The sequence below is a fragment of the Otolemur garnettii genome, unplaced genomic scaffold (assembly GCF_000181295.1).
Source record: "Otolemur garnettii isolate 467f Iridium unplaced genomic scaffold, OtoGar3 scaffold00001, whole genome shotgun sequence".
Classification (NCBI taxonomy): Eukaryota; Metazoa; Chordata; class Mammalia; order Primates; family Galagidae; genus Otolemur; species Otolemur garnettii.
The window spans coordinates 61670959-61695409 of NW_003852396.1; the positions used below are offsets into that span (position 1 = coordinate 61670959).

A 24451-nucleotide genomic window follows, 5' to 3' on the forward strand; every position below is an offset into this window, starting at 1 on the left:
TTTTTATGATTAAAATGTTGCCTTTAATAACATTTAAAAGTCTTTCTGATTATGTCACTGGTTTGGTCAGGGTTTGTTTGGTTAGGAGAGTTTGAGTGAAGTCATATCTCATGTTACACAACTGACCCTCAATATAAAATGAGTGCCCTGTGTTATGCTAGACTAGAGGAAACACTAAAGATTGCAGGGGAACTCCATAAAATTGTTTAGACATCAACATCGAGGTATACATTTGGCCTTAATATTTCACATGAATTTTATGATACCAATATTTAAAATAAGAAAATGCTCATTCTATGATTAGGTGGAAATTTTCCAATAAATCTTATCATCAGCTTCAAAGATTAAGAGGAATCTTCTCAGAGTAGACATAAAAAAGAAATTAAGTTAAAGGCAAATACTTTGCCGTTAAGAATTTAAAAATAAGCACAAAAAACACTGAATATAAAAATTTTATTCCACTGTCCTATCATGTAAGCAAATACCATCTAATGTCAGAAGAGATTCAAGGTGACCCTCTGCAATATTCAGTGTCAAATAGTAGCATGGAAATTTTCAGTTCATTTAAAAAAATAGCCAAGTTTCATTGAAGTAATAATTAAGTTTAGCTTTATCTGTGTATATAATTAAACATTCTTTGATTTATACAATTCCATTTTCTCCAACTGGGAGCTGGGTAGGATCAAGTCCTACTGATTTCATCGATACGGCAATGTCGAACAGATAGTCATAACACTCACACCTGTAAAAGAAAAAAACAGAACTGAAGGTGTTTACTGAAACAGGGGTCTCTAATCCTAAACAATCACCTTGCTTTTCACTATCCAGTTAACTTTGTTTTGTTTCTGGTACATTTTCCCCCCTAAATTCTAAACCAAAATTTTCTTTTTTTAAATTCTGAAATAGTCTCACTATGTTGCCCTCAGTAGAGTGTCATGGAATCACAGCTCACAGCAACCTCAAACTCTTGGGCTTAAGTGATTCTCTTGCCTCAATCTCCCAAGTAGCTGGGCCTATAGGTGCCCACCACAATGCCAGGCTGTTTGCTATTGTTGTTGTTGCTTAGCAGGCCAGCAGGCCCGGGCCAGGTTCAAACCCACCAGCCCTGGTACATGTCGCTGGTAACCTAACCACTGAGCAACAGGTGCCGAGCCCAAAATTTTCTTATTTTGGCCCCAAGTTTTTAAAACTGAATTATACTGAATCATGGATCCAAATTATATACTTCTCAAGAAATAAAAGGGAGTTTAAAATACGCTACTTACTTAAATTTATATTTTTATTATGTACCACTTTTTGAAGTGGAACTTATATAACTTGGGACCTGTGTTTCCTTCTTCTTTGTATCAAAGTCCATAGAGCCTTGTCATGTAACATTCCTCCAATAAATAATTCTTAAGGAATGAATACATAATAAAAATATAAAATATCTAGAAAGATTAGTGATAAACTACTTAATTTTAAACCAATTGGCCCATACAACACACACAAAAATACTCCACCTTAAACCACAAAACATCTCGTTCTCTTTCACAAGTAGAGTGTAGTAACTTGTCCCAAGTGTTCCTGGAGTTACACTTACATGGTTTTAGCCTTTTCCCATGTTTCTCCCCACACGTACACTCCATGACGTCTGACTAGTACCGCACAGGAGTCTGGGTATTCATTCATCGCATGAGCCATTCGATCTTTGAGGTCTTTCTCCTCAGGTGTATTCTCAATAATGGGTACCACTAACATATCGTCATATCTGTAACATGAAACGAGCCATTTTTTTCCAATTAAAACAAATGCAGTCATTCATATTTATATAATACATAATTTTTTTCAAGTAACTGGTTAGACATTCTCTTTGTACCTGGAAAACCGTTCTAAATTACAAACAAGATACTGCATGCTACTCTGTGTATCTTGCATAAACATCTGTATCAACAGATACCTTGGGAATTTGGTAGGCATTGTTCTAATCCTAAGCATAACTGGCAGAAATTTGTATAGCATACCAAAACCTAACAAAGAAAGCATCAAGATCATACAAGCATTTCCTTGAAGCAGGGACAATCATATTTTTAATAGGAGAAAGGAAATGAGATTTCAGAAATCAGAATTATAGAAAGGAATTAAAAATGGAACTACAAGTTAAATAAAAATTCCTCAACAATACAAAAGTCATTATATTTCATCTTTGCAGGATGCTAGGATGCCTCAGTTAAGGCAAATCAATAAATCCAAGTGTGGTTTGAGGCACTAAGTAGGAAGAACCTTCTAGAGATAACTACTAAAGGTAGAACCTTCTAGAGCAGTGGTTCTCAACTGTATTAAAAGGCCGCAGCTTTAGGAAGGTTGAGAACCACTGTTCTAGAGATAACTGCTAAAGCTATGGCAAAACGTTCAGAACATTCTTAAATCTATAGCATTAGAACTTTGCTTTTTGGAAATACAAACAAAACATTAGAACTTTGTTTTTTGGAATGTAATAATTAAACAAAAAACCTACTTACTGGCAAAATGAAGTCTATTCTTGAGGTCATTTAGGTAAGTCTTTCTAAATGAATTTCTCTTGCATTGCTAATGTAATATCACCTCTGTAATGCTGAAACTTAAAAATATTCAGAAATTGCTACTTTAGGCATATATACACTAAGTAGCTGTCATGTGATAAGCAACTTGGCTAACCATTATCATTATGAGTGTGGTGTTACCCATTAGTTCATGTCAAGTAAAACGGAGGAAATCATTAACTATCCTTAAATAAGGAAGGAATGAATTGCAAGTCACAAATCTTTTCTAATATTGGTCGGGAGAACCACAAACTTCTATTTTCCTTTAGCACACACTGAAGGGTCAGAAGCATTTCCAGGTACAAAACAATTTCACGACAAAATAAAGAGCTGAAAGCGAATTCAAGCCAATTCTTTCATTTTACACTCAGGATACTGATCATTACAAATTTAATAAGAGAGCCAAGAAAGTCCTTGACCGTCAAAGAGTATTACCTTCTCTACACCACAGGTATGTTGCTTCCAAAAGGAAAGACGATCATATTTATACATGTTAACCTCCCTTAGTAAGAACTAGTACACTCATGTTCTGTATAACCTCCTTCTTGTCAACAAACTGCATATGTAAGGGTGTCCTTTAAGACTGTCATAGTGCTGAAAAACTTATTGCTGAGTGACCTTGTAGCAGCTGGAAGGTCGCAGCATAACACAGCACTCCCATGTTTGTGGTGATGCTGATATAAACAAACCCACCGCACTGCCAGTTGTATAAAGTGTAACATATACAATTATGTCCAGTACATCATACTTGATAATGATAATAAATGACTATGTTACTGGTTTATGTATTTACTACACTATATTTTCTGTCATTATCATATACTCCCTCTAAATATGTATTCATAAAAGTTAATTGCAAAACAGTCTCAGGCAGGTCCTTCAGGAGGTATTCCAGACGGCCTTATTGTCACAGGAGATTACAGCTCCATGTATGTTTTTGCCCCTGAAGACCTTTCAGTGGGACAAGATGTGGAGGTAGAAGGCAGTGATATTGATGATCCTGATTCTCTGTGGGCCTAGGCTAGTGTGTGTTTGTGTCTTAGTTTTTAATAAAAAAACTTAAATAGTAAAAAAAAAAAATTATTAGTATTATTTTTATTTCAGATTAATATGACGGTACAAATGTTTAGGTTACACTGTTTTCATTTCTAAGGTAAAGTTTAAGTTGTCGTTAAGCCTGTCACCCAGGGGGTGTGTTGAATACCCTCGAATGTGCGCCTTAGGTGAGATCTTGCCAATAGGTCTCTTTTCTCCCCTCTCCTCTTCCCTTCCCCTCCCTTGCTAAATTTAGCGTTTTTCTTTTGTGTGGGAGTGTAGTTATTTATGGTTTCATATTAGTAATGAGCACATTGGATACTTTTCTCCCCATTCCTGAGATACTTCACAAAGAAAAATGTGACCTGGAAGCAACCCAAGGTCCCATCAACCCATGAATGGATTAACAAACTGTGGTATATGTATACTGTGGAGTACTATGCAGCCATAAGTAAAGATGGAGACTTTACATCTTTTGTGTTTACCTGGAGTTAAAAAAAATTTTAATTAAAAAATTAAAAAAAATAGAATAAAGATGTAAAGAAGGACTTTTGTATAGCTGTGTCACATTTCAAGGGAAATATTACAAGAATCAGAAAGTAAACCAAAACATTTAAAGTTTACAAAGTAAAAAAGTTATACTAAGCTAAGGTTAACTTATTACTGAAAAATAGGTTTTAAATAAAGTCAGTGTAGCCTAAGTGTACAGTGTTTATAAAGTCTACAGTAGCTCACATAATGTCTAAGGCCTTCACCCAGAGCAACTTCCATTCCTGTAAGCTCCATTGATAGTAAGTGTCCCATACAGATGTACCACTTTTTATCTTTTTTACTGTATGTTTCCTGTACCTTTTCTATGTTTTAGATACACAAATACTTATCATTGTGTTACAATTGCCTGCAGGATTCTGTACATAATATGCTGTACAGGGTTGTGGCCTACAACAGGCTGTACTATGTAGCCCAGGTTATGTAGTAGGCATACCATTTAGGTTTATGTAAGTACACTCTAGGACAGCGGTTCTCAACCTGTGGGTTATGACAGCTTTGTAATAACGAAAATACATCCTGCGTATCAGATATTTACATTACGATTCATAATAGTAGCAAAATTACTGTTATGAAGTAGCAATGAAAATAATTTTATGGTTGGGGGGGTCACCACAACATGAGGAATTGTATTAAAGGGTCGTGGCATTAGGAAGGTTGAGAGCCACTGCTCTAGGATGTTGGCACAAGACAAAATCACCGAACGATGCATTTCTTAGAAAGGATCCCCACTGTGAAGTGACACATGACTGTATTTAACGGAAAAGAGAGTAGAGAATATTAAAATTTTATCCAACTTTTATAGAACTTTTTGTGATTAGATTCTTAGGATTCTTTTCAAAATCAGATAAAATATTACTGCCCCCTAAGCTGTGACAATGACCCTGTTACTCATATCCCAGCTATCTCCAACAGAATTGCAAAGGGGGCTGGGTGTGCGGCTCACACCTATGATCTTAGCACTCTGGGAGGCTTAGGCAGGTGGATTTCTTGAGCTCAGGAGTTGAAGACCAACCTGAGCAAGAGTGAGACACCCTTCCTCCCCCACCCTCCCCACCCCTGACACATACCATCTCTACTAAAACAGAAAAAATTAGCTGGGTGTTGTGGTAGGTGCCTGTAGTCCCAGCAACTTGGGAAGCTAAGGAATGAAGATCGCCTGAGCCCAAGAGTTTGAGGATGCTGTGCGCCTTGACAATGCCATGATATTCTACACAAAGTGACTGAGTGAGACTCTGTTTCAAAAAAAAAAAAAAAAAAAAAAATTGCAAAGGGCACTCACATGTTTTTATTCTTCAAATTCTGAAACAATGAAAATAATATGAAATATTTATGTTATACATAACAAATGGCATCTTTTCATTCATGTCATGCTTTTCTACACAAAATTCTAAAGGCTATTATGCTTCTTGTACCTCTCCTTTCCCCTGTTTCTGGAAAAAATAAGTTCTTCTGACTTATTTTTATTTGTTCGCCAAAGCAATCAAATGTGTGTGTAACTCATAGCCCCGATAATGCCGCTCCTTCAGGACCTAGATATGGAAAAAGTAACATGAAGCTACACTTTAGTATCTACACTTCTCAGAATTTAAATATTTAACTTTAAATAGGTGTTTTATAACACCGAGGAATGCTTTAGGTATACAATAAATTATTAACTGAAATCAAATCAAATTAATTTCTCAGTACACTAGTTTAAACATGCATGCCCTGTTACATGCAGTAACGATATGATATTGCTGAAAGAATGCTTTAGTCAAACTGGCAGCATTTTCCTCTAAACAAAGCAAGGCGAGGCCGAAGCAGGCCCTTTAGGAAATTAAGAAAGGGGAAGTCTCAGGAATAAGAATGCTAAAAAACTCAAATGCCACGCTTAAGTTGCACCTGAGCACTGAGAATGTGTTTCCTCACGTCATTATTATCTAGACTTGAGAACAATTACCTTTGTAGGCTGGTGGATTAATTTATCTAGAAGGATACCGTTACATATTTAACTATCCATACCAACTTTTACACTGGAAAATTATAAAACTGTACAGATTTCATTAAAAGGATTAGAAAGCTTTTTATAAATATGAAAATATTCTAGAAATACTAAATTAATAAACATAAAGTCTCGAGTTCAGTCATGGTTCAGACTTCCCAAAGACAAAGGCAGGTGAAGAGATCTTGCTCTTGGGTGCCTCAAGGTAGAACATAAAATCTCCTCCTCTGGAGAAACCTCTGCTACGGTTTTCTTCAGTTTACTGAAACAAACATTTCATTATTCTTTTTGCTAATAATTTACCACGGCCGGGGCAGGGGTCAGGGAGGAGGGACCCCGTCTGATTTCTGTCATGAGAACAGATCTGGAATTGTGATACTCAGGGCCACTTAACACAGCTCCCGAGACACCTCATTATATACACAAAAAGATCAGTATCCTGTTTATCAAAGGGATGGAAAAATTCTTTTCAAATTCTTTAAGCAAAAAAGAAAAAATACCTATAGTACCCTCCCGAGGTGCATTTCCTTATTCCTTTTATCATCTCTTGATGTGTAATTTTGAACTCCTGTCCCGGAAAGAGAAGGGTGGCCATGACAGCAGCTTTGGAGTGGGTGTGGATCACTGCACCTGCTCCTGAGGAGGACAAAGACAGTCACATGCTCAATGAAGACGACATTGTAACTTGTAAGGAAAAAAAAATTATCTCCATGTATTTTTATATATTTTTTATATATGGATTTATTTTTCCTGGCATGGAATAAGAAGTTGGTGATGGGTAAGAAGGTAAATGGAATAATACTGAACCTTCTTCACAGGCTGATCTGAGAACTGACTTAGTAAAGGCACATAGTAGGCACTCAGGAAATATTAACTAAAATAATAGTTAACTTTATTTATGGGAGTCTGCTGGGCAAGTATTCTTTCTCTTGAATATACTGTGTGCATACCTCTCATTGTGTAAGCATTCATGAATAGAGGAGTACACTGGCTTTTTTTAAGCTTCTTAGATGGCGAAGGTCCACTTATGTCCTTTTCATTTATATCACAAACAAACATGTCTTCAGGCTATTTATAGAAGGAAGAAAACAAGAAAAAGGTCTATACAAATTTAATATAGATAGGATCAATGCATAGAAATGCTGCATTTCTTGTGTGTTTGTGTATATACATGTATAGTACTATATATACAGAGTGTACGTATATACACATACCTGTGTATGTATGTATACTTAACCCACATTTTTAATATTCATGCAATTATAGTTTCTCAAAGTATTTTAACAATTTTGAGACATAAAAAATATTTTCTACTAACAAAAATATCCTCAACAGTCTAAAAAGCATCTTTGTTTAAAATCTGAAAAACAATTAGATATGGAACATCAATGTCTGTAGTGATGTTGCTGCCATTTTGCCAATTTAGCTCCTCAACTTTGCCTCATTATTTCATAGCTATTTTTCAGTAAAAGGTGAAAGATTTATTTGATCTGAAGAGAAACCAGAGTCATAGCTGTATTTTAGAAAGACTGTATAAAGAAACCAACATTCCCAAACAGGCATTACAAACCCCCCCCACATACATATTTCATAAAGAGCAAAAATTTAAAGTAAAATATTCTTCTCCCCTGAGAAAACTTAACTGGTATTCAGAAAGGTTAATTGCAAATGAGGTATATTCTTCTTAAAGTTTTGAGGAATTATGCTGATCTACAGGGCTTTTTTGGTAATGTATGAGTATTTCTGACTCATAACTTTCATTTGTCAGGGTTTATCTAAAATTACAACATAAATGTCTTATTAATAAAGCAGTTTTTTTCCTTGTATGTATTAAGTATTGTAAGTATTGTATGTTTTAACTAGATTTGAGGTTTTATTCCAGGATTGATATAGAATAGGACTCTAAAATGAGAAATAAAGTTTCTAGCTTAAAACTAGAATAGCTTTGCTATTATGAAATATGAGTCATTTTGCTCCATCTGAGAAAATCAATCTGATTACCCTACTGGCCTGATAAAGATAATGTCACAGGATGCCAAAGATCACCCTTCTTATGATTTAACATTGCACTATTCACTTTTGCCCTCTACAGACTGAATGAGATTTTAAAACATTCACTGGTTGTATGCAGAATATTTACCATGGTTAAAAAATTTAATAGTTATTCAATAACTATTTGTTGATTCATTGAACTGTCACAATATAACCACCCTTCAAAATTAACATTTTCTTTTAAAATTAATTCCATTTCTCAAAATAACAGTTAAGTAGAGAAGACAAGACATTGGAGTTTAAGAGTAATCCCTTTACCATACCTGAATTCGTTCCTTTTGCACTCCTGAAGGAGCAATGTAGATTTCATTGCTGGTAACACAAAATATAGAAATTGGTATTTATTTAACTAATTTCCTGATTCTGTACAAAGAAAAGTATATCCTTGCAGTCCAATCATTAACTTTATCAATCAAGCCATACAAATAATATAGTTGCTTGATTTAATTATACATTTAGGCTGCATAGAAAGAATGCCAAACTACTTTAATGCCTTTGTGATGTTGCTGGCCCTGTAAAATATTGGTAGCTGCTTTTATCTTCCATGTTTTCATATATATATTTACTTCTTTTTAAGGTGCAAAATCAGTGAGAACTAGGCTTCTATCTAGTTAGGGAAAATAACAAATCTGAATATATCTTCAAGCATGAGTAAGCAGAGTTTATCCTATTATACGTGAAATATAGTTATTTAAAAATCCATCCAGGGGAAAATATGCTTAAAAGGAGTATATTTCTGTTACGCAAAGAATCAGTTTAATTTTATTGTTTAAAATGCTCTTATTATAAACCATGAAGTCTAGAGACCTCTGCTGGACAGCTTATTAAATTACAGCATTAACTCTGGGCTACTTTTTGGATAGAATCCTGGTGCTTCCTCTTTGAAAAACCACGTCTCTTGGGAAATATTTGGTAATAAAGCTAAAACAATTGCAAAAAGTAAAACCTATAAGAACAGCTCCCTATGGAGCGATCTTTGTCCAGGATGTACTAAGGGAAAGGCTAAGATGTTATCTATACTCTACTGTTTACCACAAGGTGCTCTCAAATTTCATTTGGAAATTAATTTTGAAATCTTCTCTAAATTCTCTCCAAAGGACTCAGTGAAAGTCCTTTGGCTCACTTATCAGTTTCAGTTGCTGTTAGAGAGAATCAATATGCTGTCACACATATGCAAAACAAAAAGATGCCAGGACCTGTATGGCCTAGCTTCTGCTACCGAGGCAGACATAGTGAACACTTATCCAATGTTTCATAGTGAAAATGAGAATGATGGCCTATATGGAGGTGTCAAAGTTGAGGTTACTAATAAACCTACAAGGACTGACAAGTAAAGTTCGCAAACCCATCCTAGAAAAAGTGCTATATACCTCATTGTTAGATATCACTATAGTCACCTTTGAAGTATTCCCCTTGGGAAGCTTTGTACTCACGCCAGAGCCTAGTTCACCCTTCATAGAAATTTTGGAACTCTTTTTCTGGAATGGCCATCAAAGCAGTGACTGTATTACCCTTGATATCCTGAATGTCATCAAAATGTCTTCAATATTTCTTTTATCTCCAGGTAAAGAAAAAAGCTACTGGGGCCAGATCAGGTAAGTAATGAAGGTGTTCAATACAGTTATTTGTTTACTGTCTAAAACCTCTCTCACAGTCAGTGCCATGTAAGCTGGTACGCTGTCATGATGCAAGAACCATGAGTTGTTGGCCAAGATTTTCAGTGGAGATTTTCCTGTTTCTCTATTGATGTTTACTTGGTCTGCTATGCTTCTCCAGTCAGCCAATGACTTTGATGTCTGATTTGTTGCTTCTGCAGCGACGTTTTCTCTCCCCTCAGAAAAATGTTTAATCCAGCATTCACTGCTGTTTTCTTCTTGGCATCACCCCATAAACTTAGACTAACATGTCCCTGGATTCACTTCCACCCTTGCCCAGTTTAACATGAAACTTATGAATGTTCCTTTGCTGCTCTTATTCAAGCTCTGACATTCTTATGACAGCACCCCAAAACACACACAAAAATGAATGCCACTCAGCAAGACACCACCACACATGGTCACAAACACAACTGTGAGACACTGATATACCAAGGTCATGATATTTTACCAAGTTGTTTATACAGTGTAAGCGCACAGTGGTAAGTTCGTGAACTTAATTGTCAAAACACATATAGGCTGGAAACAAACAAAAATCTAAGGTGAAATGAAAGTTTCTGTAAGGCTTCATTGGTAAAGTCTAAAAAATAAATGCCTAATAATGTGAGTGAAATCCAACACACAGAAAACTGCGGGCAGACACTGGCTTTCATAAAGGGGCTGTTGTTAGGGAGCTCTGCTGTGTAAGGATAGCATAGAGGGACATTCCTCCAGGACCAGAGGGAATGGGTTGGGGTGACACTGTTAGAAGGGCCCTTTACAAATAGCAGTGATTGCAATCTTGTGTCCTAGTGTGACGTGAAGGACACTCTAGATCAGTGGTTTTCAACCTCCCTAATGCCCTGACCCTTTAATACAGTTCCTCATGTTGTGGTGACCCCCAACCATGAAATTATTTTCATTGCTACTTCATAACTGTAATTTTGCTACTGTTATGAATCATAATGTAAATATCTGATATTAGGCAACCCCTGTGAAAGGGTCGTTTGATCCCCAAAGGGGTTGTGACCCACAGGTTGAGAACTGCTACTCTAGAATCATGGATGGTATAGAGTCCACTCACCTCCACAGGTAAGTGGAATTGTAGGTCTTATGTGGGAGGAATTATGCAGTCCTAGGAACAGACCCAAAGAAAGCGCCAAATAGGCGCTAGTAAATAAATCCGTTTATGAAGTCGAAAAACCAAGGGTATTTATTTTGTTTATTCAAGTGATTTGGTAAGGTAGGTCTATTTTTATTGTTGCCTTGGCAAAATGAAAATCAATTTAGACTTTGATCAACTTTGGGTAATTAAAAGATTAAAAATTAATTGAGAAAAATTAGAAAAAATATATTTATACCTACAAAGAAAGAGCTATCTGGATAAAAATACAAAGATGACAGAGCTTTTATTTTAGGAGGGAAATATGCCAAAGACCAAAGTGATGTATTTCCCTGGTGCTATAAGCCACAAACAAAAGGCATTTTGAATTTCAAGGTATTAAGTTTGGCAATACATTACTCTATGCTTCCTGCTCTTTCACTTTAGAGTAAGCAGCGGCCAAAACTCAAGTTCATAATATACCTGTGTTTAGTTGCCTCTATTTTTGTTTCCTTTCTGGTCATTAAGGAAAAAAAACCCTTATATCTCACTATGACTCAATTATTTTATCTATAATATGGGTTTATTAACTATAATCCTAAGGGCATGCAACAAGATTAGTGCCTCTGACACCTATGATACTACACTGTGAAAACAGGAAATGTTAAGTTTAAATGGTAGAAACCCAATGTAAACACAATGACTGCTGAATATCCTGGAATTGCTTTGATTGCTATTATTTTCTTGGTCCTCTATTTCTGTCTTCTGATCTAACTCGTATGCATCGTAAGTGGTCTTTTGGGACCACACATTGAAAGCATAAGTTAGAATGGTGTTGGCCAAACCCTGGAATTAGAAAATCACTTTATATCCCCAAAGAGTTTATTATTAATATTATTCTGGAAACATAATTTATTGGCTTTGGACTTCTTTCTGAATTTATTTGCCATAAGCATCAGACTAAGAGAGCCACACACTAACAACATGAGAATAACATTTCTAATATAGCTAGTGATATGGGCATATGAACTCACTTAAATATCGGGGCAACCTTTTACAACAAAATACTCATTTCACTTTGTAAAGCACGAATTTAATAATATTCCAAATACAATGCCATAAACTGTGTCTCTTTCCATCCATGACCTCCAGGAGGAGCTCCTCACCCATTAAGAACTTAATCAAGGAGAAAGCATTTTACATCTATGATTCAACTTTCCCATAAACTGAATGTACTGCTAAAACGTCATTTAATTTCAAAAGGTGTGCCAATGAATGAATGGTTTACAGTGACTACATACAATTGCAGTGCACAGATTAGTAAAATTTACTAAAATTAGAATTCTAATTTTATGCTGAAAAAACATAATATTTCATATCTTTTTGATTAAAAAAATCCTCTTGAGTTCTACATTCACCTATTTTTAACTGTTTTTTTTAAGAGAAAGTTGGAAATGGTTATTATAGCTCAGTTTGGTAGAAAGCCGTAATTTGTACATACACAAACTCTTTCTACACATGTAAATAAAAAGTAGTTAACTAGGGCGGTGCCTGTGGCTCAGTGATAGGGCACTGGCCCCATATACTGAGGGTGGCAGGTTCAAACCCAGCCCTGGTCAAACTGCAACAAAAAAAATAGCCAGGCATTGTGGTGGGTGCCTGTAGTCCCAGCTACCTGGGAGGCTGAGAGAAGAGAATCGCCTAAGCCCAAGAGCTGGAGGATGCTGTGAGCTGTGATGCCACAGCACTCTACCGAAGGTGACAAAGTAAGGCTGTCTCTAAATTAAAAAAAGAAAGAAAGAAAAGAAAAGAAAAGTAGTTAACTAAAAGCAACATTTAGAATATGATTATAAATAATGCAATCGGGAAACCAAATTACTGAAATGCAAGTTCTAAGTGGATAAATGAAACAAGAACAAATGCTGTGCTTGTATAGTTTGCTGTATATAGGCCAACTTGAAAGTTCTCACAAAATACTCTGAAAGCTCACACAATACTTAATTTACACACTAGCTACTGGGTTGATGGTAAGAGAGGAGGCACACAAATGCATATGGTGATCTACCATATGGAACATGATCTTATACCCATAACTGTGCTAGTTGTTGACCAAGGCCCTGCTTGTTATTCCCCATTGTTTAATGATTATTTTATGAATTACTCAGTAATTTCAAGCAGATAAAATTATAAGGGCATCATACTGAGGTACGCCATAAAACTCTCTTTTTGTTCAGATTGTTCTGATTATATTTTACACTCCATTCCATGTAGGGGCCCTACTACAAATACTCCACAGCATATAAGACTCTTAACATTTTTTAAAGAAAGAGAATTAGGATTAAGAAACTAACATCACTCAGTTTGACACTCAGCCTCTAGACAATGATATTCCTAAAATATTTCAGGAGGAAGAACATTAATCCTATTTCAGAAACCCTTGTGAGAATAAAATTCCACAGTTTTTATTTTCATTGTTAGGAAGTTACTCCTTACAACAATAATTCATGTTATTTACCTTCTTGAATGAATGACACTGAATCTATCTAATGAACGATTAAAAACCATTTATTTCTGTTTCAGTTAAAGTCCAGAACCTCCTTTTTTGTGTTCTCTGAGGAACATAGACCCGAAGTGTTCAATAATAATACATGTGCTTAGAAAGGTATATTACCTTCCTTTTAACTCAGTAAAATAGAATTTCTGGCATTTTTAATGGTTAATAATCTGTATTTGTGACTTTGAAATGTGTTCCTAAACCTTTGAGACAAATCCTGTCTGCCTACAGAGGATTTTTTATAATTCCAGGCACAGAAATACACTTGGCAACATGTTATTAACTCCAGTGCTCTAAAAAATGAGGACCAAATTATTCTCATTAGAAATTATGGTTCTTAAATACTCAGGTATTATTTGGAATTTCTGCACACTGCTTCTATTCAGCTATGCAAATGGCCATGTGTCCATCTGGAAACTAAATGTCTTCAATATCTCATAAAACTGATCATCAGCTGTTCCTTGGTCATAATAAGTTACGCTGTCTGTGGTCTAGCCATATGGAGAACTCCCCATAATAAAGTCTGCCAGAAACTTACCCATGCTTCAAGCTAATTCCTCCTCCAGTTCCAGTGACCCAGCCCAAGTGGTAAAATTGTTTGCAAAGTTCTGGAATCAGGTATCTTGGATGTTCCTTGTCCTTAAAAAGAAGATGATGACTTTTAAAATAGACATTATTTTATCAAGTAACTTTCCAGTTGACGTTCCTAGTAAGAAACCAATTTAAGGAAGTCTGGGAGAACTTACCGTAGAGTGAGAAAGAAAAGTAGTACAAATATTTTGTTTTTAATGTTTAGGAAGTAGGCCTACGACATTATTTGGCAATCTCAGATTATTCAGTAGAGGGCCACACAGTCCAGCGCTGAGGAACAGGCTGCAAGAGCAAGGTGGAGCAATGCCCAGTACATTATTATCATAATATATCTATTGACATGGCAGAAAGAAAACAGAATCTAATGCTGAAAGAATAGTCTGTCCGGAAATTTTTTTACATAAAACACTATATCCAATTAAGACTTGATGATATGGATATATTATGTATACATACACTGTACGTGTTGGGATTCAATTTTATTTTTATTTCAAAAATGTCTTTTTCCACAGTTATTCTGTTTTCTCTCATTACAAAAGCATTATATATTCATAATATAAGGTAAAATGATGCAAAGAACAAAACACTCAGAAATAATCCCAATTAATACTTGCTAGGTACATTTCTGTGAAGGTATGCATTTATATACTACATAAATATAATACTGACATAAACATAAAGTCTTATTTTTTATGTAAGTACAACAATTACTTCTTTAGAAAAAAATGCACACCAATTTTCCCCTCCTCTTTTACAGTTTAAATTAATGAAGAAAAAAACAAGAAAGAAATATAATAAATTCCATTTTAAGCAGTATGATACCAACTCTTCCCTTAAAAACAAGTAAAAAGGTCAAATAACTTATTTTCGTGAAATATTTTCAAAATAATTGAACTGGCAAGAAAGTAAGGTTTCATAGGGGCCATATAAGAAAGGGAGATTACCTTGCACTCAGAGCCAGAATTTTCTTGAAGGTACTGCAAAACTCTGGGGACTATGAGCTCCAATTCTGATACTTAGGCAAGCTCTGGGACCATGATATAAAACCTAGGACTTGCTCCACAAGGAGGCCTTTAGGTGACAAATCACCAGGTAGGCTTGAGGCTGCAATGGGCTACAGCCTCAAGGTAAGGGCAAATGAAACAGACTCAGTGTGGAGAAAAGGACAGCAGGAATCCTGCCTTTCTGGTTCTTGGCACTGGGTAAAAGGGAAAAACCATCTCTCAGTCCAAAGAGGAAGCGTCATTTGACAGACTACATTCTCAGCTAACTTAACTGGATGTGTTTTTCCAAATTTACTGCTAATGTTCTATATATATACTTTTTGTTCAGGTAAATATTATGAATGATGATTGCTGGAATGACCTTCGATGTATAAAATTCACAACCTGGGAACCTAGAAAGTTTTAACAGTTCTCACTTGACAAAGACTTGGAGTTAGCAAAGTTAAATCCACATTCCTCCATTTCCTGCCTACGTGACTTTGGGTCTCAGTTTACTCATCCATAAAATTAGAATGCTGTGAGGATTAAAGTGAGATACAGTGGACATAAAGCACCTAGCATAATATGTGACACAGCCAATGTTAGTTTCCTTCCCATTTTAAAGAGTTAAAAATCCTCCAATTAAAATAATAAAACTACGTTGGTATTTCTTCTATCTGTCCTGACAACATCTAGTGAAAATTATCCATGCCCCATATAATTTGCTATTTCCTTTTTCAGGGCTATAAGTGATATTTTAATTATACCTTAAAGTACTGCTAATGGGAAGACTCCTGCAGTTTTCCAATCCTTAAAACCAACAATTTGCACAGCAAATTGCAAACATTACAGAACATGGTTTGTGATTACGGGTGCTCCCTTTCCTTTTCTTTTCCAGGACTGAGGTATTATAGCAATTAGCCAGCTTCATCCTACAGGAATAATAACGATAAGGCAGCTGCCGCTAATACATTTTCAATCATTCAGACCCACAAAATTACAGTTTCAAAGAAAACAGGCAATTAGCAGGCACCAACAGAGATACATTTGGTGAAAATGCAGTCATTTCAACTGTCCAGAAGAAAGTCGCTATCAGAATAACACATTTTAACAAGAAGTGACAAGGAAAGAAGGTTTAGTTAGTATACAAATCTCTCCTGAATGTCAATAATATCACTTGTCTATTGTTATTAGATCTGGTTTTCAAGTAGAATGAGAATTTTGAAATACAGAAGAACCTCCATAGTTGACCACTTCCCCACTCTCAGTTGATCTAATTTTCATAGACTGGACCCGTGCCACATGTATTCAATGGAAGTTCCTCATGTTGGCCACCTCCTTTGTTACAGTCCCTCGGGTGGTCCACTTACAGAGGTTTTACTTTATGTATCTAAAGATTCATTACAATCAACTACTAATAACGGAGGTTCTATAGTGAGGCAGAAACATATTTAACAACATTTTTTAAATATTAAAAATATCAAAGGCTACTGAATTTTTCCAATTTTCCAATCTAGGTACAGTAGAACTCTGTAAGTTGACCACCAAAGGGAATGTAACAAACTGGTCAACATACGGAGGTAAAACTGGGCATATTATACTAACACATACATGTGGAAAAAATATTAAATTCATCAGTAAATGAGGAAACCAGTAAGATGTTGCAACTGGTTCAAGAGAGAAATCAAAACGCACACACATACATAAATAATTAGGATTCCTGACTTCATAAGTAAAGCAAAATTGGACAATATCCATAAGGCAATAATAAATTAAATCTCCACTGAACATAACCTGTATTTCTATGAACAATCATCTGCATTATTATCAATATTCTACAACTTAAGAGTTCTAAAAATAGCTTACAGACAACCTCAAGACACCCAGTGGGTGATCTTTCTTGCTCATTTCAAAGTCTTTCACAATTTTTCCTGACACTAGTCTAAGGGAGGAACTGAATGCACCCACAGCGGAGATGGCAGGATTTTCTCTCACTCTTTGGTCTTTGCTTCTTTCTGCCGATCTGTTTCCTTCTCCTCTCTGTGCATATTGGTTTTCTTCACGTAAGTACCCTCTCTCCTTTCTCCTTTTATCACACTTAAAAATTCTCTTCCTCCTCCTTTTCTTCTTATCAGTCAAGCGTTGATTAGAAATCAGAAGACATGAAGCCTAGTTTCGGCTTTGATCCCCACTAGCTCTGTGCCCTAAGACAAGTCAGTAACGTTTCCTAGTATCCGTTTCCTAACTTCAACAAGGATTTCCAGACTTCCGAATTCCAAACTCAGCAGTTTTTTCTATGTTGGTATTTCTTGTAGCTATCTTAATAAGGGATGGTGGGAATATGTTGAATAGGTAAAGAAGAGAAAGGTATTTCAGAGAGAACATTTAGGGATTAAAAATGGTTACAAATTCGGTTCTGGGGGATGGAGGTGGAAGGGAGGCAGAAGATAAAGGATCTTTACACTTTTGACTGTATTTTATAGATGACTGAAAACCACCAAGGAGTGTGAGCTAGCTAATGAAATGATCAGACTTTGTTTCCAAAACATTTCTACAGGAGCAGTGAGGGAAGAAGCTAAAGGCTGGTGATTAAGAAAGCAAAGGCCCAGACCGGGAGGAAAATTGCTGACAGAGTTAAAAATGAAATTGGAGGGCTGCACCTGTAGCTCAGTGGTAGGGCGCCAGCCTCATATACCGAGGATGGCTGGTTCAAACCTGGCTGTCGCTAATCTGGAAGAACAACAAAAATATAGCCGGGCGTTGTGGCAGGCGCCTCTAGTCCCAGCTACTCAGGAGGCTGAGGCAAGAGAATTGCCTAAGCCTAAAGGTTTGACGTTGCTGTGAGCTGTGATGCCATAGCACTCTACCAAGGGTGACAGGGTGAGATTCCATCTCTTAAAAAAAAAAAAAAGAAATTGGAGCCAAGCATGGAGGCTCACGCCTGTATTTCGGGCACTTTGGGAGGTTGAAGCAAGTGGATCAGTGGATTGCTTGAGCTCAGGAGTTTGAGACCAGCTTGAGCAAGAGTGAGACCCCATCTCTACTAAAAATAGAAAAACAAATTAAGCCTTGTGTCCAGTGCCTGTAGTTCCAGCTACTTGGGAGGCAGAGGCAAGGGGATCACTTGAGCCCCGGACTTTGAGGTTGCTGTGAGTTATGATGCCATGGTATTCTACCCAGGGTGACAGAGTGAGACTTTGTCTCAAAACAAAACAACCCATGAATTTGGGAAGGAGAAATGGTAGAGGTGGGTTTGGGAGATATTTGAAAAATTAACAAGGACTTCAGGTAAGAAAACTGAAGGAGAAAGGAAGGCTTCAAAGACTCCCAAGTTTTTGGCTGGCTGAGTAGCTAGATAGTGGCACCACCCACTAGGATGCTGGTCAGAAATATTTACTGAGTGCTTAATATATGCAGAGCACTCTTCCAAGCCCTGAGAATTTAGTCATCAGTGAGACAAAGCTCCTGCCCTAAAAAAGTAAATAGAAGAATAGGTAAACAAGTTGTAATAAGTGGTAAGAAAGAAACAAAGAAGGAAATTAGAGAAAAACAGTGGGGATCAACTTTGATCAAGGTGGTCAAGGAAGGCCTCTCTTAGCAGGTGGCATTTAATCTAAGACCTCCAGGATCTGAAAACAAACCCAGTGGGTAATGAATGTGTGTGCACATGCAAGGTTTTGCGTCAGGGAGAAGCAAGCACTCCAGCAGAGGAAGCAGTAGGTATAAATGCCCTGGGGCCAGCTAGGGCTTGACAGGCAGAGGCCAGCTGGCTAGAGCAGAGTGATGAAGGGCTGAGAGTGGCAGAAGATGAATCTGTGATGCCTGGATAATGGAAGGGCTTAGAAGCCACGCTGATAACAGTCCTACCAGAAAGGCACTGATGCAGGGTAAGAGAGACAGGGAGAGAACAGAAATAACTATATATAAACAGTGAAGAGCCTGGAGATCCCAAGCCATAGTGGAAGAACTAGGCTTTTTGCATTTTATGAAATGAGAAGTTGGGCTTATATTCAGGCGGGTCTGTAGGTTTTTGTGATAGGCAGGCAAGTCAGTTTATATCTAATGGCTTCCATTTTCTCAAGGATAAACAAAGTCATCAGATGAATGAGACTATGGGGACAGGTAGGAGAGGCTTGACAAGAGAATAAAAGGTATGAAATGGTCATCTCGGGAAGTGGGGCAGTGAACCACTAGGGAAGCACAGAAGGGCTGACGGGCAGTAGTAGGTGCAATTTGGTTATCATCATGAAGGTAAGCGAAGTCAGGCAACACAGCTGTGTAATATTCGCCAGCAATGTTCAGTTGCTCAGTTGCAGACACAGGATGGTAGGCAGCAGGGTTCGTCCCAGCTGAGGGTTTTGCTATGCCAACGATATCGGTAAATTAGGACAACCAGGACCTCAGGTAACAAAGGTTTCAACGGACTGGTTGTAGAAGCCAGGTGGCAGTGGGCTTCACTCACTTTTGTCTAGAAGTGAATGAAACTAAGAAGCACAGAAGGCTGATGACTCTTTCAATAGTGTTGCTATAAAAAAGGGCTGGACAGGAAAACAGAGGGGAAAGCCAGTAATAAAGACAGTTTTCTATTATGTACTAAGAGTAAAATTGGGTGATAGGGAGAGATTAAAGGTGGAAGAGAAAGCAAAGGCATTAATAGGTCAGTCTTTGCAGAGACAGAGAAGTTGGAATTAAAACAGGGAAGTAGTTGCCTTAGGAAGAAGGGTAGAGATACAGGTAAATATCCAATAATACCACTAGTAACAAGAACTGCTAATACTTATGGAGTATTTATTTCATGCTAGGCATTCTTAAGAGGCTGTGTATGGACTACTTTACTTCATCCTCATAACAACTCTGTTGTACTAATAAAGATTCAGGAACTTGTCCAAGGCTGCCAAGATAAGCAAGTGTCAGAACCAAGACCTGAACCCAGGTAGTCTGATTCTAGATCCCTAGTCCTTAACCTTCACATTATATTGCAGGTGGGAAGAGCAAGACATTAAAGTTGAGGAGTTCATATCTTTCATTATGTCTGTGATTTTGGAGGCAATGTCATCTTTAAAACAGGCCCATGGAAGAGGATGAGGTGAGATGGTGACATTTTGGAATAGCCACTTAGGGGAATATGAAAGGACAGCCATGTAGTACTCAGGGGCTACCTGAGTAGAAGACCAGAATATTTTGGAGAGACACTAACTCATATAGTTGAGTGATCCCACTATCCCTTGGGAATGGTTCTTAGCAAGTAAAGGCAATTATTTGTAATACAGTGTAGAGGATCCTCTTATGGTGGGTATACAGTGGGAACTACAGGAACAAAAAAGAAAAATCCCTCACCCCCAAAAAGGTGTGGCGAAGGTGCAGACATTGGGTAGGAAAGGATGTGCCCACGGGAATGGGATGCTAGGGTGAGCGGGAGGCAAAGATTAACAGCACCGATGGGGTCAAGGAAGACAGAGGGCAGGACACTGGATGGCCTTGTGTTGTAGTCACATCAAAGAACAAATACTTATTCAGGATCATCATATATAGGACACTGTGACAAAATAATCACAAAACAATCACTGTGATAAAATAATCACTGTGTTAAAATACATCTCTCCAACTAAGCAGAGCTCCCTAAAAGGGAGGGAACAGGCTCTTAGTATAGAGTGCTTTGCTCAATAAACATTGGTTGAATTAAGATCATATTTCTTACATTAAGAAAAGTCCTGTATCAGAGGTTACAAACGGGTATCTTGCGGACAAAATCAGACTCATGAGCAGAGGTTCATATGGTTTACTCAATGTTTAGAAAGTCTATGCCCACATTTTCAAATCCAGAGATTACATACAAAATCCAAGTTTCTAGTTTCCTTTAAAAAAGCAAAGTCAGACAATGGGCCCATACTCCTATACAGAATCAAAAGTCAGAGTTGGGTAGTATTAGCTCTTAATAAAGGGCATATGCTGGCCCTAATATCTTCTTTTTGGTTTCCATCTCTAAATTAGGTCAACCTAAAATGCCAGAGTCTCCACAAAGCCTTCCCTGAATCACTGTTTGAAATTATCTTCTCTTCCTTCTGTACTTGCAAAATATTTTGTCCTCTCCCCTCCCCTCTGCCATCTTCCAAGGCCCATTATTGGTGAGAGTATATTAATTATTGCCTTTGAGAAACTTAGGCATTAAAAACTAAGTTTCTCAAAGGAAGGCATACATTTTTGAGAGCTTAGACTTTGTTAATATATAGTTTCTGAGTAAATGCTTTTTCTTTTAGGAAACATCTCTTGACGTTTGCCAAGGTTAGAAAAATTAAGTTCAAGAGCCAGAGGTCAGAGAGTGGAGATTTAATTTCAGAATTGTAAAACTAGTTTAGAATTTACTGTTAAACGTTAAGTGTAACCTGAAAATGATACACCATATGCCTGAAGAATCTTGAGATTACTAGAAGAAAGTCTATGAAACATAAATCACTTTGGAATGTTGGAGCAAAAGATAATAGGATTGAAAGGGCTATAAAGGGAGGTAAGTAATACAGTTCAGAAGAGAGTATCTATCAAAGAAAGAACAATATACACACAGGTCCCCAGAGGGAAGATTTTAGAAGCAAGTCTTCTGAATCTTTATTTCCAATCTAGCTCTCTCCTACCTTGAGAGCCATATATAAACACCCAGTTTATAAACCATGCACATACTAGGCATGTCCCTCAAATTCAACATGCCCACAAAAGGCCCATCATAAACGACTTCTTTCTTCTATGTTCTCTTTCTGGTAGACTACCAGGCTCCAATTGCTCCATCAGAACCCTAAAAGTCATTCTTGAATTCCTTCTCTCATGATACACTTCTAATCAATAACCGAGTCCTCGTGATTTTACTGCCTAAATTCCCCACTCAGGACACCAGCACCTCTTGCCTGGATTATTACGTCCACAGCTTTTTTAGTTTGTCTCCAAGCCGTTAAGTTTAGCCCTAGCTAGCAACCCCCATGCTTACTTTAGTCATCTTTCTGGTTATCTCACTGCCTTTAGTATAAAAATCCGTATTTCTAAGATTGGCTTATAAGGCCCTCTTGGTTTGGTCCTGGTTCTTCTCTTTACTCTTATCTGTTCCCAGTCCCTGCCCCCTACTTCGTGTTCCAATACTACCAAACTTCTCTCGGTTAGGAAAACACACCATGTCCTTGTCTGTAAGCCCTGTCTATATGCCCTTTCTTCTACTTGGAAAATCCTTACTTTCATCTCATATGGTTCTATCTTCCTGATGGTTTAGGCCTCAGCAGAGACCTTCATTTTGTCTTGAGGCATTCACTACCTCATTCAAGTCTATACTCTTATGGTACCCTGAACTTTCCCATCATAGTACTATGCCATAGTACTTGAGACATTCTCTACCTCATTCAAGTCTATACTCTTATGGTACCCTGAACTTTCCCATCATAGTACTTGTTTCTTTACTTATTTCTATCCCCCATTATATAGCATGCCCTATGTAGGAAGGAACCACATGTAGCTTGTACTACGTTAAATCTAAAATGCAGGCACACACTAAATATTTGTTGAATTAATCACTTAAAATGGAACACTTCCCTTTCATCAGGGTAGAGACTGCCCCTTTCAATTGTCCACAAACCCCCTACAACTACACTGAAGTGTTATAACTTCTTAAGACTTTTCTCATTGCTCTGTACATGCGAGTGTCCAGAGGAGCTCATGCATTTCAGTGCATATGTAAATCTAATGTGAGTAGTGGCAGCTGTGGTAACCTGGGTAAAAGGGGTGCTCATCACAGCATCCCATATTCCATGAAGGAATAAGGGCCCAAAGTGCTGAAGTTTTAAAGTAAGCTGAAATTACCCTGAATTTTGAAATGCTAGGTCAAATTTTTCATGAACATTGAGTGGAGCAGACAAAACATGTCTCTCCATTACACTGTCTGTGGCCATGTGTGGTTTGTGAATCAGTTTACTCTCAGGTCCATTGCTTAGGATCTCTTTGACACCCATTTAAATAATATTTCATGGGGGCATAAACATCTTGAGTTATTGAAACATCTTACCTAATGATTCTACTAACCCCATGGTTTTCAATTGGTGTGCCGTGAGAAGATCCTAAGCACGCTGCAAACATTTTTAAAAATCATTAATTAAAGTATTTTCAAAAGAAGTTTAAAGCCCAGTGAGTGTATTCTTTTTTTTTTTTTTTAACTTTTTTTCATCAACACAACTTAAAGGTGCTGCGGAAGTTTAACTATAGGTTTAAGTGTGCCATACTGTAGGTTACAGTAATGCGTACAGTTAGTGTCCTAACTTTAGGTTACAGTGTAAAACACTGTAGTAACCGGTTGCTTCTACTTTCCTCATTTTCCTCATTCCTACCTAAGAATGATCTCTGATTACCTGTCCCCATCCAATCTTGCCAACTCAGCATTCTATTCTCAGAATTGTTTTTGCTAATTTGGGGAATGTCATTTATTCAAAGAATATAAAGGTTGACAAATGTTTTGCAATAAAATGTCTCCCGAGTTATTACTTTGTAATTGAGATCTTCAGCCCAAAGTAATAATAGAAGGTACAAGAGAGCTAATTTAGAGGGCTTTCCCGGCCTCTTAAGCGGGTTTTTCACACTATATTGAAATTGTTTACTTCTCTAGTTCTCCTTTGGGCCTTAGGCCATTAGTCTTATTCACTACTATCTCTGAGCACGTAGAGGGTGTTCCAAAAAGCTGTTGATGTGTATTTGCAGCCTGAGGGTGGACCTCTCTTTGACTTCCGCGTAAGAAGAGCCGTTCCTATGATCAATCTAAACTGAGATAAGCAAGGTGCAACGGTTTAAAGTGTCGGATACTGAAACAGCTCCTGTTTCCGCAAATGTCTCCTAAGTGCCTACAGCGTGCCAAAAGACGAGCTAGTCGCTAGGGTGCAGGAAATGAGGTCGAGGGGCTCAGTCCAGGCTCCAGTTCCACTCCAGTGCTTCACGATTCCTTCTCTGGCCTGTCTCCCCACTTCAGTCACCCAAATACTCTCCTCCGTTATTTGTTCTTTTACAATGTTTGGTCCCAGCTCCGGGCCGCCGCCTCACTTCAGCAGACGGAGGCTGCGGAGCTGGTGGTCGCGTGCGGACCCGCCCGAAGCCCCGGCCCGCACCCAGCTGCACCCAGCCCGTGTCGAGTTCCAGCCGCCGCGGCCCGCCAGCGCCTCACTTCCCTGGAATACTGAGCATCGGCAGCCCCGCCCCTACCTGCGCACTGTGTCGCCGGGAGCAACAGTCTCCCTGTGGAGCATGACAATCGGACATGGCCTAGACCAGAGGGACCCGCAGCCTCCAAATTTCGGCGCAGTCTAACCCCCAGGGACCACATGTGGAGACAGGCAGCACTGAGGGCAGCTCAGGGGCGGGGCGCACAGGGCGGAAGGCGGGGCCTTGG

The 24451-nt window shown here is 37.8% G+C and overlaps 1 protein-coding gene across 1 annotated transcript; it reads right to left on the minus strand.

The window, feature by feature from the left end:
• On the minus strand, positions 1–24379 carry APIP (APAF1 interacting protein). Its single transcript, XM_003781228.3, has 7 exons — positions 24265–24379; positions 14010–14110; positions 8445–8493; positions 7080–7197; positions 6630–6765; positions 1583–1750; positions 1–742 (listed from the first exon to the last, which is right to left on the minus strand). Exons 1-7 carry the CDS (start codon positions 24319–24321, stop codon positions 643–645), a joined length of 729 nt encoding a protein of 242 aa, XP_003781276.1. The 5' UTR covers positions 24322–24379; the 3' UTR covers positions 1–642.
• Positions 24380–24451: the final 72 nt, after the last annotated feature.